Genomic DNA, 21,054 nt, shown 5'->3' with positions numbered 1-21,054 from the left:
GTAGCGTGTAAAAAGGCCTTTCTGTCTATAGCCTTCATTTTCCTGGCCCTTAAGCAGTATGTACACATTCACAACCATTTTATTGCCCCAGCAAATGAAGCAACTTTGTAAATAGTTTTGATCTAAAATCCCATTCTGTGTATACAGCCTCTATGCAGACCTATGTGTCTCCATGACTACAGACTACAAACATACCTCTGTTTGATCCTGCAGTCAGAGGTTACTTTTTTCTTTAGTCTAGATGGGAATTTCTTTTAATATAGTAACAACCTTTATGACGTCTTCATAACTCAGACAAGGAAAAGCCAACATTTCATTCTTTAATTCATAGAAACATATTATAAAAATGCTTCCTGGATCTTCCAAATACGATTCATAGAAAAACACGTAGTATCTTACATAAGACATAAAGAAGTGATACAATGTTCTCAAGTGGAAAAAGATATTTTGCAAATTACAAACAGATACATTTATAAGACAACATGTCTGTACCTAAAGTGGATGGAAGACCTCATACACATCGCCATCGTACAGCTGCATACAAGCTCCGAGTTGTATGGATCTATAGTCCAACACTCATAGAAGTCTATGGGTCCATGGGGTTTTTACTTCCCGATTCATGTAAAATCCAATAGAGAAAAACTGCGATATGTTGGAATTGTTATGTATTCTACAGTCGTGGACAAAAGATTTGAGACTGACACAAATTTTGTTTTTCGTAAAGTTTGCTACTTCCGTGTTTTTAGATCTTTCAGTCAGACGTTTCTATGGTTACTGAAGTACAATTATAAGCATTTCATACGTTTTTAAGCTTTTATTGAAAAATACATCAAGTTTAGGCAAACACTCAATATTTACCGTGTTGACACTTATTTTCAAGTCTTCTGCACTTCGCCCTGGCAGGCAGGATATCAGCTTCTGGCCCTAATCCTGACTGATGGCAACCTATTCTTCCTAATCAGTGCTGGGTGTTTATCACAATTTCTGTATTTTTGTTTGTCCACCTGCTTTTTGAGGCTTGTCCACAGGTTCTCAATGGGATTTACATCTGGAGAGTTTTCTGGCCATGGACCCAAAATTTCAATGTTTTGTTCAGCGAGCCACTTGGTTATTAATTTTGCTTTGTGACATGGAGCTCCATCATGGTGGGAAAAGCATTGTTCATCACCAGATTGCTCCAGGATGGTTGGGAGAAGTCGCTCTTTAAGGATGTCTAGATCCTATTCTTCATTCATGGCGGTGGTCTTCAGCTGTGAGTGAGCCCACTCCCTTGGATGAAAAGTAACTCCCCACATGAATGGTCTGAGGATGCTCACCTTGTCTGCTCTGGACAATCATTCTTTCAGAACAGTCTGAAGGGGCTTCATCAAAGAAAATCACTTTCCCCCAGTCCTCTGCAGTCCAATCCCCGTACTTGTTTTTCTTGGAGAGAAGTGGCTTCTTTGCTGCCCTTCTTGACATCAGGCTGACCTCCAAAAGCCTCAGGCCTTAGTCAGACGGGCGTTTTTTTGCGCGATTTGCGGATCGCATAACGGATGCGCATCCGCAAATCGCGTGACCGGTGCGCGCAAGTCGCCCGCAAATCGCCCGAAAATCTGCTCCTAGCCGCGTTTCATTAGAAACGGGTCGGAGCTGTCCAGCGCATTGCATTCAATGGAGACGGCAATAGAGCCCGCTCCACTTAAAGCAATGCGCTGCGGGCGAGCCTGGGATGAATTGTCGGGAAGGGCTTAAATATATAAGCCCTTCCCTGCAATGCATCCTAAAATGTGTAAAAATAAAAAATATATATGTACTCACCTTCTCCCGGCAGCCGGAGTTCCGCGCGGCCGTCCTGCTGTGGGTGTGAAGGGGGTGTGAGTCAGACCTGCCCCCTGATTGGCTCAGCGCTGAGCCAATCAAAGGCATGTCTCACTCACACCCATTCATGAATTCATGAATGGATGTGAGTCAGACCTGCCCCTGATTGGCTCAGCGCTGAGAGGCAGCAGTCACTCACCCATTCATGAATTCATGAATGGGTGTGTGAGTGAAACCTGCCTCTGATTGGTAAGGGCTGTGACCAATCAGAGGCAGATCATTCAGCAGGCCGGGAATTTAAAGCCCCGCCGGCTGAATAGTGCCGAGAAGCAGTTCAGGAGAACTGACAGCGGCCGCGGCTGGACTCCGGCTGCAGCGGAAAGGTGAGTATACAATTTTTTTTTATTTTAACACATTTTAGGATGAATTGCAGGGAAGGGCTTATATATTTAAGCCCTTCCCGACAATTAACCCCGCGCACGCCGGCAGCCCATTGCTTTCAATGGAGCGGCTGTATTGCCGGCTCCATTGAATTCAATGGGCAAACATCGTTCTTCTCTGCCATAGCTGTTACAGCTGTGGCAGAGAAGAATGATTTGTCTTCTATATGTTCTGAATGGGGTCGGCGCTGCTGCCGCCGGCCCCATTGAGCGCATATAGAGAAGAGAACAGGAATCGCAGATCGCAGATAGGTGCGATCTGCGATTTTTTGTTCTATAATTTATCGGACGAGCGCATAGAAAGCGCTCATGTGTCCGATACCATTGCAAAGCAATGGTTTTATAAAATCGCCGGACGCATGCGCATGCGCAAATCGCGGCTAAAAACGCCCGTCTGACTAAGGCCTCACTGTGTGTGCAGATGCTGAGCAAGGTATGCACTGTTGTTGAACTGATCACGAAGCTGAATCCTCTCTAGGAGACGGTCCTCGCACTTGCTGGCCTGTCTTGGGAGTCCCAAAGCTTTCTTCACAGCAGTTGAACCTCTCTCTTTGAAGTTTTTGATGATTTAATAAATGGTCAATTTTGACTTTGCGATTCATCTGCTCACTCTTCATAGCAATCTAGATTTAATGCAAATTACAACTATAAAAACTGAAACAGCAAACTTTGTGGAAACCAAAATTTGTGACAGTCTCAAAACTTTTAGCCAGAACTGTACTTCACAAGAGCTTCCAGAGGAGATCATCCTAGTCCTAAAGTGCCATGTGGATGCATTACTGTACATGCCTGCGCAGCGTATGCCTAAGGGGCTCCGTAGTGCAGAGCCATAGGCACTCCACATGTCGCTCTGTGCTGTGCCATGTGCATGAGCCTTCACATTGTTACACTGACTACTCAGTTGTATGTATACTACTATAAATACAGTCTGCAACCTATGGCTCTTCAGCTATTGTGAAACTACATTTCCTCGGAGTGCTGTGATCGATAGCCTTCATGTTGGGAGGTGTACAGTCACAAGAGGTGGGGAGATACAAGTTGCAGATCACAACATTTAAACATCACTTTGATACAACAGTCTTACCACATTCTGAACAGTATTAAAGGGGTTCTCAAGAACTTTAACATTGGTGATCTGTCCTTAGGTTAGGCCTTCAACGTTTAAGAGGTGTCAGACCCCTGTCCAGCAGCACAATGAAGGTGCCATGGCACTCTTGCGAGCATTGTGTCCCCTAAATTTAAACATTGAAGGGTTGTCCAAGACCCCAAACCAACTTTTATTCTACTTTTTATGCAGTGGTGTAGCTACAGGGGTTGCAGTGGTCGCATTTGCAACTGTGCCACTAAACCAGGCTGCCCTGTAGGTCCTCCTGGCCAGACTAACTGCACCTATCAATCTTTCACTCTCTGAGATGCTGGAGTAGAGCAGACAGAAGAAGACAATTGCAGATATCACACAGCCAAACTGGCATGTGGAGGCCTGGAGGAAGGATCCAGCTCATTCAAAGACTGACTGTTGCAGTTAGGGATGGTAGATGGAGATTACACCTAGTGGGGGCAGAAAAAGAGCATTAACGGGACATTATTATAGCTTGTGGGGGTACAAGGGAGCAGGACTACAGATTGTGCAGGCGGAAGAGAACATTTCTGTTCATTTCGCTTCCCAAAAATCACAATAAAAGTGATCAAAAAACCATATACCCCCCAAAATGCTACCAATAAAAACTACAGATCATCACGTAAAAAAAAAAACAACATCTCACACAGCTCAGTCCATTGAAAAGTAAAAAAAAAGTTAAGGGACTTTGAATGCAGCAATGGTACCAATAGAGACAAGAGCTTGCCACGCAAAAAACAAGCCTCATACGGCCGTGTGGATTGAAAAATCAAAATGAAAAGTGGAGATGAAAATCCCCCAAAAATCGTTGCATCCTTGGGACCAAAATGGGCCATGTTGATAAAGGGTTAATTTACTAGAACAGGACTGAATGGGATGAGCTGCCTGTATGGATGAACCACTGTGCCTGTGTGAATAATGACGGGACCCCTTCCTTGTGCTGATAGTTGGACTCTCACCAATAGGATAGGCAACCAATGCTAAAGCGTCGGGAGTAACGTATTTTCAATAATATATAAAATAATACAAAAGTGAGTATAAAAACTTCCAAACATTGCTTCTGACACATGAAGAACAACGTATACTTGTCGTCACTGATAAATCGGCGCTACAGCTGTAGAAGAGTTCAAGTTTTTGCAGTTCACATGTATATTAAAAAAGGAAGAAGAGGAAATTCATAGTTTTATATTTTGCTCTTTTATGCGTTGGTGTCTTTCATTTAGTTGTATTGCAGCTTTTTGCACTGTGGCTCAGGGGATGTATATTTTTTGCAATTTTGTGTTTTCGATCATGTGCAATCTAGTCGCCTTGTCTTGCAGCTTCTATTGGGGCACATCGGAGGTCACTACCCGGGGACTCTAGTAGGGAGGACTTTGCTTCAGTAATCAAACTGAGAAATGTAGAACTGTGCTTATTGGGGTTGTACCAAGATGGCAAGTTATACCCTATCAAAAGGATAGGGCATAACTTGCTGATCAGTGGGGGTCTCACTGCTGAGCCCCTTTGCCAGTCTTGAGAACGGGGGTTCCCTGTCCTCCTCACTGCTTGGTTACTGCATCCCCCGCAATGAGGAGGAGACTGAATGAAGCTCTGGTAGCGCAATTGCACTTTGTTCACTTCCAATGGGGCTGCGGAGATACCTGAGCGGCACCCTCTCGGCTATTTCCATCAGCACCATTTAAATGAATGGAACGCTGGCCGTGAATGCTCAGCCAGCGCTCCCTTCATGTAGTCATCAGTGCAGGGAACAGGACAGGGACATGGGAGTCCCATTCTGCAGATCGGAGGGGGTCTCAGCCGTGAGACCCCCATTGATCAGCAAGTTATCCCTATCCTATGGATATTCTGTGGATGGGGGATAACTTGCAATCTTGGTACAACCCCTTTAATTCTGCAGTGCTACTTACTGTCAGCAGGTGGGTGCTGCGACCAGTGACTACCGATGGGCACCATCATGTTCTGCTAAGCAAGACCTTGCGCATCGATACTGAACTATTGAGTAACATATGTCACGAACGTCTAACCTTCCAGATACAATATATATAACAACCGCTATATGTAACCCACAACATTATGTGCATGATACTTAGAGGTATTGTGAAGTAGATATGTAAAAAAACCAGCTGACAACCTAAAAAAATAAGATATAAAAATACTCGCTTATGTCATCATTTCTCATGCTTTGTAAAAAAATGTTACAAAAAGTTTTTTTTTTTTGATTTTCTACAAAGAAGGAGGTCGTTTAAAGCATCGTCCCGTCAAGTATTGGTTCACAGTATCGATGATTACAGCAGTGTTGATGATCTGAGCGGTGGGGGGGACTATGTGCCACCGTGGTAGTCATGATATAGTCATCGGGGCTCAGGCCATGGGTCAACTGCTAAGGAAAATGTCTCATCATGACCAATGCCAACCGTTCCTGGGACGTCTTCCAGTCCTGTTGAGTGATGAACTCCATACTCTGTCTTCTTATAGAATAGGGAAGCATTGTATATATTGTACTGACTGAGCGCCACGTTGGATATCGTCTTCCTCGTCATGCTCATAGCCCTCACAACCTCAACCTGATTCCTAGTCTTATGATGGTGGGGAGCCAAAGTAGGGCAAAATGTCTCATGGTGTCTTATGAGAGCAGCCTATTCCCCTACAGTTTACTGCTGATCACTGCAGCGCTGCCCCCTACGGTCATCATTATAGTCAGGAGGGCCTTCTAGTGGACAACGCCTTAATAATTCACCTACTGTATACTACTCCATGAAAGACGTTCATAGAAGCAGCACATGAATGGACAGCTCTCTTAGCTCAAGGGCAATTACTGCCCCGTGTTTACTAGGAGGGTCTGCTACAAAGTCCACTCCATTGACTCACGTATTGCTGCTAAATAACCAGGAGGGCAGGATCATTGACATGTATTGCTAACTACTTTCCGGGCTATCGATCAGCATGATGGGGGTTGAGGCTTAGTGGGTACAGAGACACCCTACTTGGGCATCTTAAAAATGCTTCAAACTAATCCCCCTAGCCAAGTACTCTTGAGAGGGCACTGATAAGCTAAAGGGGTACTACCAACTAGTTAGGATATGCCATCACTCTATGATTGGTGGGGTCCCAGTTCAGGAACCCTCCAGCAATCCAAGCATGGTTCAGCACTACGGCAGCTTCACTGCTTTTCCCAGCACATTGGGGCCTATTTAAGAAGCTCTGGATGCTAGAATTCTGGCATCCAAAAGCCACAGGTTTGGAGCTTGGGTCAGGTAGGTGATGTACATCCACCTTGCCACGCACTGGTCTGACATTGGTCTATCTCGGGAGGCAGTACCTGGGAAACCCCAATTTTCACTCTTGACCCCTCTAAGTGGAATACAGTCTTTGCTGCGAGGTCCCCAAGCCATAACACTTCCAGATAGTCCTGGTAGTGTGGCTGCTGATGCTGCACTGGGCAGAGACGTGGCACCTGCTGGTGTGAACAGGTGAGTATCCAGAAGACTCTCTATAATTAGGGCTGATGGCACAGGTACAATACAAAGGTCCAAGCTGAAGTTTAGGGCAGGCAATAAAGATAAGAACAGCGGTCAGAACCAGAATATACAACTTACTGGGGCTTTATCACAATGAGTAATGGGACCATTTGCTTAGGCATCCATCAATAGGGGGAAGAAGGCGGTGCCCGACCGCGGACCCAGGGACAGGTGAGCAGCAACAGTGCACTCTAATGGTTTGTATGCCGTGGTCTGTCTCTTTTACCATAGTCTGTGCCACATGCTCGTAACATATTTGCCACTGGTAGACTGGTGCAAAATTTGTGTAGACCAGTGTGTAAAATGCCGATCTAAGCAAATATGTCCCACTGACACTAATGGTTAGCTGATGTTATGACAGGACTGTGAAGAGTTTGTAGCACTGAATCAGTGTTTAAGTCCCTTAGGATTGGTGGAGGTCCTAGAGGTCGGCCCCACTTACCATAAAGTGATGTCATATCCTAGCACTATACTATTACTTTATGAAATAGGAGTACCCATTTATTGCGAGTGTCCTACCTTGTACCTGTGCTGCTAGTCTTACCCTCTGAGGCATAAAGTGCTTGTAACGTCCGATATGTCCCCCTCCCCCACTCAGTATTTTCCTTTGTGTTTGAGGCTCTAATGTGTTGTGATAGTCCATTGCTTGGTCCTTTATTTCAAGGTAATGACCAGTCTGGGTTGCTGAACGTGATATTGTGCAGCTTCGCCCATTTGGCAAACACCCGTTTCTCGGTGATGAATCGGTGGCCTCCATACGGGGCGTTTTCATGAAGGATGTACTCATCACATTCAAATCGCCCTGGTTCATAGTAATGATAAGGAACTTTCCGGAAGCTGTTTGACCTGAAACAGTAAAACGTGGTGATCAAACAATATTGGTCGCATATATTGGTGGTATTCATGGTGACTAGTAATGGACTCATTCTGGTTACGTGGCTAACATTGTCACCTTCACCCAAACCAATCTACCCACAGTCAAGAACGTACATATCATACCGGCAGAGTATATGGCCGCTACAGGGTCCTTCCAGAGAGGGACCTCAGCCCTAGTTGGTCCCAGCCACTAGGATGGAGGACTCCATTTTCCAGATTATCTGCATTGTTAGCTATGGGAAAATTGGCCTATGGGTCATAGAAAAGGACATGGGGACAAGCACAAGACCCTTCCCACCTGGGTGTCCCCTGCCCACAATCTTAGCTTTCATTGGCTGATACTATGGGATCGACAAGATATTAAAGAGGTTGCATGCAACGGGTGACATTTATGAAAACTGTCTAATAGGAAGACTGTCCTTGTTGCCCGTAGCAACCAATCAAATTTCAACTTTCGTTTTATCACAGCAGTTTGAGAAATGAAAGCTGAGCTCTGATTGGTTGCTGCGGGTGACGAGTGGGAATTCATTCGCTAGTTGCTTCGTTTCAGCTCACCTAAAAATAGTCGCTGGTTGAGTAATTATCGTCTATTGTAATCAGGTAATTGTTGTCTTTCCCCAACCAGCCAACAACTTTGCAGCGAGGTGTGCGCCTCCCAACGAACACTGATTGTCTCCCGCCTTCTTCTGAACGTCTTGGCCTCCCACTTAGCGCTCCTTATTTCCCGAAGATACATAAATACGCGTGAGTGATCCTCGGCTGAACAGTCGCTGCTGGTGTTCGGAAAACACTCGCCGCTGCTGCCGTCTCTGGCCGGTTTGGGGCCGGTGACTGTTCACTCGAAGACCGCTCACACGTGTTTATGTACGCCCCACCACAAAACCGCACACCCCAGCTGATGTGTGATATTGTGGCCCATTCGTACGCTTTAGCGACTATTTTAAGTGACTATTCAGATGACCGTTGTCCCGTGTGAAGCCACCCTCAGTGCTGAGACAGTGTTAATCTATGAGGCCCTTTGTGTTTTGGTTTCTCACCATTTTAACGGTCTTCTCTTGCTGTCCATCAGCGGCTGCCAACACCCGACCCCGTCCTGCTCACGCTGCTGCTTGCTCGGTGACAGTGTATTAACCCCGTAAACGCTCCATGATGTACAGTATATTACATTATACTGGAGGAGCGAGCAAATAATTGCAAATTTTAGTCCCCTATGGGGACTAAAAAAGGGTGTAACAATGAGTAAAAAAGTTTTCCAAAAAGGTAATAAAAGTTAAAAAAAACCTTTCCCCTATTTATAATAATAATAATTTAAAAAAAATTGGTATCACTGCGTCCGTAGAAGTCTGATTCATGCCAGAGAGGAATGAAACGTTGGCGCTGGATTGATGGGGAATCGGAGTGGTGAGTATAGCTAAGTTTGTTATTTTTCACCATTTCCAGCCCTCTGTGACACTTCATATAGATACATATTAGATAATCCCATTAATGTAGATACGATAGCCATCTGTACGAGTGATGTGCTTAGCTTGCATAGGATTATATAGACCTCATCAGAATCCGACCCTGTGCCCGGCAGGCGCCCGTGCGTATCTGTCCTTTCTGTTTTTCATCTGTATTGCAGATGGCTGCGGTGAGCGCCCATCAGGCATGCGCAATAAAGATTTTTTTTTTCACATTTTTTTCCCGCACCATAGCTAGGCGTTGACACGGAATCTGCAACCTCTCCGCAATATTAATTGCGGAAGAGTTGTGGGTTGGATGGCTTCTATTGACGTTAATGGAAGCCGTCCATGCGGAATCCGCACAAAAATAGAAATCATGGAAATCGCAATTCGATTCTGCAAGTGTTCAAGAAGAAGCGGTTTTGCACAGTATGCTATGAACGGCATTTGCTGTGGACGCCAACCGTGGATTCCGCAATCTGTTTGTGTGCAGCTGGCCTAGCACACCGTAACAAGCCATTACCGGTGAGAAGTAGAGAAGACCAAACTTTTCAAAAGTTCGGTTCAGCCGGTTTGCTGAATGACGTCCAAAAATTCAATTCGGACTTAGGGCTTACACCCACTGGCGTTTTTTTCTCCACTGCGCTGTGAGAGTAAAGGAAAAGTCTCGCAGTGCAGTGCGAGTAAAAAACCGGCATCACGCCGGGATATCGCCAGTCTTTTGCATGGGGCCAGCGGCAGCAGCGCTAGCCCCATTGAAAAGAAATGGAGAATACCGCGGACTTCTGCCACAGCGGTGGCAGGCGTTTCCTTCATCCCCGCGGGGACCGCAGGGATGAAGGAATCCTCTGCCACAGCTGTCACAGCTGTGGCAGACGTCCGCGGCATGCTATCCCATTGCTTTCAATGGGATTGGCACTGCTGCCGATCCCATTGAAAGCACTGCTTTCTGGCAAGCCCCGCAGTATGATTATCGGGGAAGGGCTTGAAATATAAGCCCTTCCCTGATAATCATCAATAAGTGGTAAAACAATTTTTTTTTAAATTACTCACCTTTCTGGCACTTAGACGCGTCCTTCAGCTGGCTTCCCTGCACTGCTGTTAAGCTCTCTCAGCAGGCGGGGATTTAAAAATCCCCGCCTCCTGAAAGGCCTGTGCTGATTGGCTGAGGGCTCAGCCAATAGCAGCTAGTGCTTAGCTATTGGCTGAGCGCTCAGCCAATGACAGATAGCCCTTAGCTATTCATTCATGAATAGCTAAGATATTGCTTAGCTATTGCGGCAGCATTGAAAGCAATGGGATAGCATGCTGCGGACTTCTGCCACAGCTGTCACAGCTGTGGCAGAAGTCCGTGGCATTCTCCCTATGTTTTCCATGAGGCTAGCGCTGCTGCCGCTGGCCCCATTGAAAGCACTAGCGATATGCCGGTTCTATTCTGGCGTGTTTCTTGCGCTGCGAGGCGAGAGTTTTCCCTGCTCTCGCAGCGCAAGAAAGAAAATATCGCCAGTGGGTGTCCACCCTTAATTAGTTCTAACCAAATTGGAAGTTGATAAACAACCTCTAAAACAAGTATTGAACACTGTCTAAGTGTGTGGAGGTGGTTCTTCAATGGTTGTAGCTCAGTGGTTAGCATTCAAGGCAGCAGTGCTGACCACTGAGCCACCATGCGTCTTCCTTCTCTGGAGAAGAAGAACAAGAAGAAGAAACACAAAGAGAACCTACAAACTTCCTGCAGATATGAACAAAGACCACCAGCGCAACAGTTCTAACCACTAAGCTACATCCGTTGAAGAGTCGCTGCCGCCACCATCGTCATCATTTCAGGGCTCTTACAGTGTTTGATACTTCTTTTAGGGGTTTTCATGAACTTCCGTTTTGCTATAAACCTGAGTTTCAGGTTTTCGCCAAACCGAATTTTCAGCAAAGTTCGACCCAAATTCAGGTTCTACAAGTTTAGTTCACTTATCTCTACTCAGCAGGACGTTTTTGTCTTTCCCATTGACGATAATAACCCGAACGATGCAGCTTCCAGAGAAAGCCAAGCATACAGGACAAGAGAAAAGTGGCGCAGTGCTTCTCTAGTGGTCAGGGGATCACCCACGCCATCAATATCAGTCCTGGGACCACCCACCTTCTAATGACCATTGCCCCAAATGATCTTACTTGCAATATGTATCGTTGATCATTCCATAAACATGGATTCCCTCGCAGGCGTCCATTGCAAGGATCAAGGTGAACCAACCGGTGCTGAGATACGATCCTGACTGGACCCTACAAGAGAAACAAAGCCAGGTCAGATGCCGTGTACACGCCTCGTACGTGTGCCTATCATACTGTGATATGTACGCTCAGGTACCATCTTAAGGAAGAGAATTTTTTCACTTTCACTTTCAATAAATCCCAGGATGCATCTGCCCAAAATTAGTTAAGGCTATAAGGCTGTATTCACCTACATAAGCTACAGCCCATAAGCATACAGTCAGGAGGATGAGCTGTGATCTCCTCTATTATACCTGTGTGAATATTATCAGTAACTGTGATAGGAGTGTCCGTGTCCGCCTCTAGGCAGTTTCTGTGGTTTTCAGACAAAAATGCCTTACATCACATCTATGAAACTGATTGCAATGGAAACCGCTACATCGCACATCACTCGGCATGCGATGCATTAAAGGTCCCATTGAAATCAATGGGAGATGCGTTCTGAGTTATGCAAAAAGATACAGCATCGCTCATGTATATGACTCCATTCAAAAGAATAGGGTCCATATTGGCACGAGATTTCGGCTGTGTGAAAGCAGCCTAACACATAACCAGATTTTTTCCTTGTGCAGATGAGAATAGGGCTGATCCCTCTGCACTGTGGCAGCCCCTCAGATATTTGTAGACCGCTATTAAGTCTCCTCTCAGCCTTCTCTTCTGCAAGCTAAACATTCCCAAATCCTTTAACCGTTCCTCATAGGACATCTTGGTAACTCTTCTCTGAACTCGCTCCAGTTTGTCTATGTTTTGTTAAATTGGGCTGCCCAGAACTGGACACAGTATTCCAGATTTTACTCTGGAGAGCTTATGGACCAACCAAGCAACAACCCGGAAGAAAGTTCTGCCTTCAGACCAAAGTCACTGCAAATACTGAGTTTTAACGACCAATGATAAGAAATGAATTATAACAAGTTATACGTATCCATAAGCAAGGTGCTGTTATGGCACTCTGACCCCCCCGAGCGCCAGGTGGGGTGCCCTGAACTTCCCGCACCCCACTGTCCCTGCCTACTTGCCTCGACCCTGGCTAACCCCAGGCGGACAACTGGACGGCGGTCCCTACCCTGGCTAACCCCAGGCGGACAACTGGACGGCGGTCCCTACCCTGGCTAAGGACCTGGCGGCTATACAAGCTGGAACTACCTAACAGGGGGCAGAGTGCCGACAGGGAGGCGGATGGAAATGACCAAACAGAAACAGACTGAACTGCAGACAAGCTGGAGGAAGCTGACAGACAAACTAGGACTTACTGAGACTAACTGCAGACAGACTAACTAGACGCTGACAGAACCAATAACTGGCAGTGAGCTCAGATCACTGCCAGTCTTTTAACTACAAGGCTCCGCCCAGGGGAGGAGAGTGGGAGGAGGCAACTCCTCCCACTGCTGCATAAGAAGGATGGAGGCGTGCGGGCGGCACCCTACGGGTGGACACGCCCCCGCCACCGCCCACCGGCCGCCCCAAGCCGCCGGGAGAGCCCCGACACCAGAGCTCCAGAACGCCGGCGCCGGAGCGACGCGCGCCGACCGCGGGACCCCGCGCCGCCCTGCATGGTAACATTATCCCCCCTCTGACGGGGGACCTCCGGGCCCCCAGAAACCCGATCAGGCTTATCCGGAAAACGACGGTGAAAACACCGTACCAACACAGGAGCGTGAACTTCCCGTGCAGCCACCCAGGAATGGTCTTCAGGACCAAAACCTTTCCAAGCCACCCGATACTGCAAGGTCCCCCGTCGCAGACGAGAATCCAGGATTTCCTGCACCTCATACTCGACCTCACCCCGGACAAGGGTGGGAGGCGGGGGACCGGAGGTGGGCCTCAGCGAAGGGACAAAGGGTTTCAACAAGGACTTGTGGAAAACCCTATGCACTTTCCACGTGGCTGGCAACTCAAGTTCGTAAGTGAGCGGGTTAATTACACGCATAATAGTAAAAGGCCCTACAAAGCGCGGCGCAAGCTTTAAGCACGGGACCTTCAGTCTTAGGTTCCTGGAGGACAGATGCACCTTCTGACCCACCTTGTAGGGTTCAGAAACTGAGAGGCTTAATGATTCTGGCACAAACCATCTGCCCTCAGGAACCCCTGGTGAAGCGTCCTGCTGAGCCCTCTGAAGGCGGGGAATGAGACCAGAGTACACAGCCGCAACCACAACCCCAGGTTCCAGGGTATTTTCGGGAGGCAGTGACTCACATTCTGGCACCCCAAAACTCCGCGAGAGGACATCACCCTTGACATTCCCCTTAGGGATGGGCTTGTTTGGAATAAGGTCTATCCCACAATCCCACTCTCTGTGAGGAGGCAGGGTCTCTGACAGGCTTTGGGAAAACACATCCCGGAAGTCAGACAAGTATTCCGGAATGAGCGCGGTATCTACTGAGCAGAGAGGAAGGGGGGCAAGATGGCTTTGGCAGGATGGTCCCCAATGAGTCAGTTCCCGGGTGGTCCAATTGAATTGGGGGTTGTGCAACGCCAACCACGGCATCCCTAGTACCATGTCTACCGACATTTTCTCCATCACCAGGAATGATAGTTCTTCTGAGTGGGAACTCCCCACTGTGAACTGTAAGACTGGGGTCCTCCATCGTACCAAGCCCGTAGCAAGAGGGGTAGCATCAATGCTAGCAAAACGAATTGGCATCTTCAGCGCCACAAATTCAGCCATCAGGGGTCCAACGAAACGCATGCTTATCAGGTTAGCGGCTGCTCCGGAATCAATCAACGCCTGTCCGGGGCGGGAAAAGTTCCGGAATCTAACCTGACAAGGTACCAGAAGTTTAGGAGGTACCTGTAGTCCTAGGCGATCCTCCCTGCAATCGCCTAGGACTTGGAGTTTTTCCGCCGGTTCAGACTGTGGGCGCTGACGCTTCAGGGGGCAGATTATCACCCGATGTCCAGCTTTCCCGCAGTAGAGGCAGAGATGATGCAATAAACGAATCCGGCGTCGCTCTTGGGGGTCCAGCGGGTCCACCTCCATTGGCTCGGGAACAGAGACTGGTACGGAAGAGGAGGGAACAGGACAAACGACCTCCCTGACTCTACCCGCCTGTCTATCTTGCTTCCCAGCCCTGAGCCTCCTATCTGCCTTCACCGCTAGCTCCATGGCCTCCTTTAAGGACCCGGGAACGGGAAATCAACAGTTCTTTAACTGCGTCTGAGAAGCCCTGCAGAAAAAAATCTTTCAGAGCGCTATCATTCCATGCAGTGTCACCCGCATAGCATCTGAAATTGGAGCAATAATCCTCCACAGCCGCGAAATCGCCAACCCCACTCGGTCCGGTTCATCGAAGATACCCCCGAGTTCCTGAAAAAAGGAATCCACCGACTGCAGGCAGGGGGAACCCTCAGGAATGGAAAAAGCCCAGGTCTGGGCAGAGCCCCGCAGCAGGGACATTATAAGCCTGACCCTCTGGGCCTCCGACCCGGAAGAACAGGGACGCATCCGAAAAAACAGGTGACACGCCTGTCGGAAAACAAAAAACTTGTTCCTCTCCCCGGAGAACACCTCGGGAAGAGGGCACTTGGGTTCGGGACTGGTTGAGGCGTCCGGCCCCTGCGACAACGCCCACTGCTCCTGGGCCACCATGCGAGCTGATAAATCCTGAACCACCGGCTCCAGGGCTTGCAGCAGGTTTGCGAGGGAGCTGAACGCCTCCATGGAAAAAAAAGGTTTAAAGGGCCAGTTATTATGTTACAGCACTCTGACCCCCGAGCGCCCGATGGGGTGCCCTGAACTTACCGCACCCCACTGTCCCTGCCTACTTGCCTCGACCTGGCTAACCCCAGGCGGACAACTGGGCGGCGGTCCCTACTCTGGCTAGGGACCTGGCGACTACCTAGATGGAACTACCTGATGGGGGACAGAGTGCCGACAGGAAGGCGGATGGAAATGACCAAACAGAAACAGACTGAACTGCAGACAAGCTGGAGGAAGCTGACAGGCAAACTAGGAGCTGGCTGAGACTAGCTGCAGACAGACTAACTAGACGCTGACAGAACCAATAACTGGCAGTGAGCTCAGATCACTGCCAGTCTTTTAACTACAAGGCTCCGCCCAGGGGCGGAGAGTGGGAGGAGGCAACTCCTCCCCCTGCTGCATAAGAAGGATGGAGGCGTGCGGGCGGCCCCGACACCAGAGCTCCAGGACGCCGGCGCCGGAGCAACGCACGCCGACCGCGGGACCCCGCGCCGCCCTGCATGGTAACAGGTGTCTCTTAGTAATGGCTTTGTCTAAAACCTATAAATATTACTGCCTGTTCTCAAAATAAAGTAGAAATTGTCAGGATTACACAAATGCTATGTGACCTGTGATTCTCCAAGCTGCTCGTATTTCAAGCCCTTAGTGACCACCACATGGTGTTTTGACGTCCTGGTTTGCTGGGCTTTAATCCCCAGGGCCGTTAAAAACATGCTGCCTCTGGGGATTAAAGCCCTGCAGGCTCTGGATGTGATAGCTCCATGCCGTCAGCTGATGGCGATAGCTGACAACCTGAAGCTGTCATGGGGGGCTGCAGGAAGCTTCTCCCCGATCACGCGATCACCGCTATCCACCGGATACCAGTGATCGCATTAAAATCAATACAAAGTTAAAAAAGTTAAAGTTTCAACTCTCCTCATATGGAAACCTTTACAGAGCTATTCCATGTTAAAGTGACACATGTCAGATTTCCAAAATTTGGCCTGGTCATTAAGGGGCAAACAGGCTAGGCCACTAAGGGGTTAAATATTCATTTTGGACACAGGAATATACCTACAGAGCTCAACTGCGCTAACAGTATGTGCAAATGTCGTCGCAGAGTATTAGTGCATGAACGAGGTTTGGGGAGGACTATAATCAGGGTGTTGCATGCGTGTGTCAGTTCACACATGTGCGTGATACTCCCTTTCCATGGAATAGAATGGCTATTAAAGCTGTCTTCCTTTCCTGGGAAAAACTCATGGGGAAGGGTGTGACATTTTGCTGGCTTCAGTGGCTGTCAGGGATCGAACCTGGGACCTCCTGCACTACAGTCAGTAGCTCTCCCTGCTGACCCCTCCAGTCCTTGGACAGTTCCCCTGCATGACTCTTTGCCTTGTTTCCAGATTCTGGAGACCCCGCCCCTGTCCTGACAACGCCTGTTCCTAGTTAGGGGTTAGGAACAGAGGCGGTTCCTAACAGCCCCTGTTCCTAAGCCTGACTCTGCCAGTGCCTGATTATTGTGCTCCACAGCCTTGCTCAAGCGGCACTCCTGCTTATTCCTCTGCTATTTCAACAACACCTCTGGATACTGACCTCTGGCTTCCTTTCTGACAACGCTAACCATCTCCTCGATTTGTACTGCGACACAAGTCCTCCTGATACTGACCTCTGGCTTTCCTTGACCATTCTCCAGGTCTGCGGCTTCAACCCTAGCACCAGAAATGCTACAGAATAATCACGCCCTAAAATAGAGTCCATAGTAGCCACTCTGAGAAAACAAGTCACAGAGCTCCAAGAGTAGTGTTCCTCCTACCAGGAGAGGGTTGCTTGAATTCAAAGAGCGATCAAGGGGTTACACAGAAGCAACTTCTGGAGATGCGCATGCCGCATCTGGATGCCCGCATGCCGCTGCCAGCAAAATTTGCTAGAGATCGTTGCCTATATTGAAGATATCTGAATTACTGCTGAATCTATTTCCAGATGTAGCCCACTTTGTTTCCCAGTGACGGAAAAAATTTATTCTTTATCATCAACCTCCTCACTGACGAACTGCTTGCATGGTTCACGCCGTTCGTGGAGACCAACAGTAATCCCCCTGATAGCTTTGTTGTCTTCACAACCTCTATGGATCAAATCTTTGAAGATCCTAATCACTGCCACAGTCGAAGAGAGGTTACACAACCTAGAACAAGGATGACGTTCCATTGCAGAATATACGGCAGAATTTCGGAGCTGGGTGGCTGATACAACGTGGAACCAAGCTCCACAACTAAGCCAATTTCAGGATGAGTTTGCCAGAGTGGAGACCCCTGATAACCTGGAAGATTTTATCCAGCTGTGTAAACGCAGGAAAATAAAGCAGAAACTATTTTTTGCATACTTATAAGAACGAACCCATTGAGATCGATGGTCCCAAAGTAAAAAAATGGACAATTCGTAAAAAAAAAAAAAGCCCAAAAATAGGACATGCAGGGATCTTTCTAACTCAGGTTATCGGTCCTAGAGAAAGATCATTTATGTGAATTAACCCTTTCAAATGAACGGGTCCTTTTTCCGTAAGAGTTCTGTCCATCTTGGAATTGGACAGACCTCGCACGGGAAAATTGCCCGTGTGAATACACCCACAAAAGGCGTTCTAAAAGGAATCATTCAAAAGTAGACATACGGTATGGATACAGGGACGTATAGAAGAACATTCCTGCTCCTGCAGAGCCACATGTGGGTTCTGTATTCTGCGCTCCTGCACAGATACAATTTGTACTTTTCGGGACGAGCGGTGAAGGGATGTTTTTCATTCCAGCGTTTTTTTTTTAAGTATTGCTTCAATCTCCAACTTGACTGCCGGCTGACACCCAATCTCGCCTGCAGGCTGTGGATCAGCAGGTAAATGTAGAAAATTCTATTAGTTTCTCGACCCAGGGTTTACTGCATTCATTTTAAATGGAATCAAAATCCTACACATGAATAGGTAGGCAGAAATATGTCCCCCAAACCGTCCTGGTACCAATTACTGCATGGCAAGAAGAGAAGCTCTCCCTCTCTGCCGGGCCGGGGAGGGTTCTGGCTCCGGGGAAGTGGAGGTAATAAATTACAGCTGGTATTCTCCTTGTATTTCAGCGTCGCAGAGACGTGAAGATGGCCGTCCGAGAGAGCGCCGTCTACGACAGTGAACCCGCGCGGCCAGTGAGGAAATGAGGGGCTGCCGGGTTAATGATTTGTTTTGGAGACAAGATTGTTGAATACAAAAGACGGGAGATTTAGTGGCGTCAATAAAAGCCATTTATTGTAAAAAGAAGATCTGGTAGAAAAAGATTAAAAGGATAAGAGAATCCTGCTGATGGGATTGTGAGAGAACTGAGGATGTTATAGCATGTTCTAGGGGGTATCTCTATCTGTATCCATCTATCTCCTATCTATCTATCTATCTATCTATCTATCTATCTCTCTCATATCTATCGATCTATCCTATTTATCCATCTATCTATCTATCTCATATCTATCTATCTATCTATCTCATATCTATATCATATCTATATCATATCTATCTATCTATCTCATATCTATATCATATCTATATCATATCTATCTATCTATCTATCTGTCTCAGATCTATCTATCTCATATCTATCTAATATGTATCTATCACATATCTATCTATATCATAACTTTATATCTCATATCTATCTATCTCATATCTAACTATCTAATATCTATCTATCACATATCTATCTAATATCTATCTATCTCATATTTATCTATCTTATATCTATCTCTCTCATATCTATCTATCTGTCACTCTATCTATCTCATATCTCTCTCTCTCTCTCTCTCTCTCTCTCATATCTATCTATCTCATATTTATCTATATATCTCATATCTATCTATTTATCTATATATCTCATATCTATATATCTCATATCTATCTATCTCATATCTATCTATCTAATATCTATCTATCTCATATCTATCTATATCATAACTATATATCTCATATCTATCTAATATCTATCTAGCTCAAATCTATCTAACTATCTATCTCATATCTATCTCTCTCTCATATCTATCAATCTATCTACCTATCTATCTATCTATCTCTCTCATATCTATCTATCTATCTATATCATAACTATATATCTCATATCTATCTATTTATCTATCTATCTCATATCTATCTCTCTCATATCTATCTATCTATCTATCTATGTCATATCTCTCTATCCCATATCTATCTGTCTCATATCTCATATCTATCTATCTCATATATATCTATCTATCTCCTATCTATCTATCTAGCTATCACATATCTATCTCATCTATATCTATCTAATATCTATGTATTTATCTATATATCTCATATCTATCTATCTCATATCTATCACATATCTATCTATCTAATATCTATCTATCAGTCTCATATCTATCTATATCATAACTATATATCTCATATCTATCTAATATCTATCTATCTATCTCATATCTATATATCTCATATGTATCCTATATCTATCTCTCTCATATCTATCTATCTATCTATCTATCTATCTATCTATCTATCTATCTATCTATCTATCTATCTATATCTATCTCATATCTATCTCTCATATCTATTTATCTATCTATCTCATATCTATTTATCTAATATCTATCTATCTGTCTATCACATATCTATCTAATATCTATCTATCTTATATCTATCTATCTATCTAATATCTATCTATCTCATATCTATCTATCTCATATCTATCTATCTATCTATCTATCTGTCTCATATCTATCTATCACATATCTATCTCATATCTATCAATCAATGTATCTAATATCTATGTATCTCATAACTATATATCTCATATCTATCTAATATCTATCTATCTATCTATCTATCTCATATTTATCTATCTCTCAATCTATCTAATATCTATCTATCTCATATCTTTCTATCTCTGTCATAGCTATCTATCTATCTCTTTATCTATCTCTCTCTCATATCTATCTATCTCTCATATCTATCTATCTCATATCTATCTATCTCTCATATCTATCTATCTATCTCATATCTATCTATCTATCTATCTCATATCTATCTATCTATCTATCTATCTCATATCTATCTATCTATCTATCTATCTATCTATCTATCTATCTCATATCTATCTGTCTATCTCCTGTCTATCTATCTCATATCTATCTATCTCATATCTATCTATCTATCCGTCTCATATCTATCTATCTATCTATCTATCTATCTATCTATCTATCTATCTATCTATCTATCTATCTCATATCTATATACCTATCTATCTATCTATCTATCTCATATCTATCTATCTATCTATCTGTCTCATATCTATCTATCTATCTATCTATCTATCTATCTATCTATCTATCTATCTATCTATCTATCTATCTATCTATCACATATGAGGTGAATTTCGGGCATTTTACTTTCATAGCAGATGCAAATGTATCCACACAAGTGACTGCATGTTACCACCTGTCAGCCCTCCATCTATTGCGGAACCACAAATCCCAGCATCTCTTACCAGCCACCTCTTGGCAGAGCATGCAAGGATGAGTAATTGTATGGCAGATGGAGAGCCGCGGGCGCATATCTCCGTCTTGTACAATTTCAGGCGCGCACCTATTATCCCGCTCTATATGTTACCAGCGCTTCTAGATTATGTTCTCTGCATTTTGTATTCTTCATACCAGTCCGCGGGGCGCCACGCACAATCAGGTAAGATGTGCTCCCCGAACGTGGCCGGGGTTGTGTACATGATAGTAGCGGGGTGGCCTGACCTGCGTGTATAGAAACAAGTGAGAATCGCTCCTGCATATTACAGATGCAGCAGAGCTGGGGCTGTCGTTTCATTGTGCAGTTGCATTGAGATAACATTTTAGTTAAAGGGGTTTGTTAGATGGGGCC

At 45.7% G+C, this 21,054-nt stretch overlaps 1 protein-coding gene across 2 annotated transcripts in view; it reads right to left on the bottom strand.

Annotated features, from left to right (window-relative positions):
- Positions 1–1,420: 1,420 nt before the first annotated feature.
- ST6GALNAC3 (ST6 N-acetylgalactosaminide alpha-2,6-sialyltransferase 3) overlaps positions 1,421–21,054 on the bottom strand; it is a 256,129-nt gene continuing 236,495 nt past the window's right edge. The window contains exons 4-6 of one of the 2 annotated variants that reach the window (XM_066597803.1): positions 11,357–11,464; positions 2,646–7,721; positions 1,421–1,480 (exon numbers count right to left, since the gene is read on the bottom strand). In XM_066597803.1, coding sequence (XP_066453900.1) covers positions 7,535–7,721; positions 11,357–11,464 — 295 coding nt within the window. In that variant the 3' untranslated portion in view covers positions 1,421–1,480; positions 2,646–7,534. Of the gene's footprint in view, positions 1,481–2,645; positions 7,722–11,356; positions 11,465–21,054 lie in introns of those variants that run through there. The other variant, XM_066597804.1, reaches the window with a different exon arrangement.

Source organism: Eleutherodactylus coqui, chromosome 3 (assembly GCF_035609145.1).
Source record: "Eleutherodactylus coqui strain aEleCoq1 chromosome 3, aEleCoq1.hap1, whole genome shotgun sequence".
Taxonomy (NCBI): Eukaryota; Metazoa; Chordata; class Amphibia; order Anura; family Eleutherodactylidae; genus Eleutherodactylus; species Eleutherodactylus coqui.
Note: the sequence above shows the minus strand (reverse complement) of the source record. Positions and strands in the feature narration are given on the sequence as shown.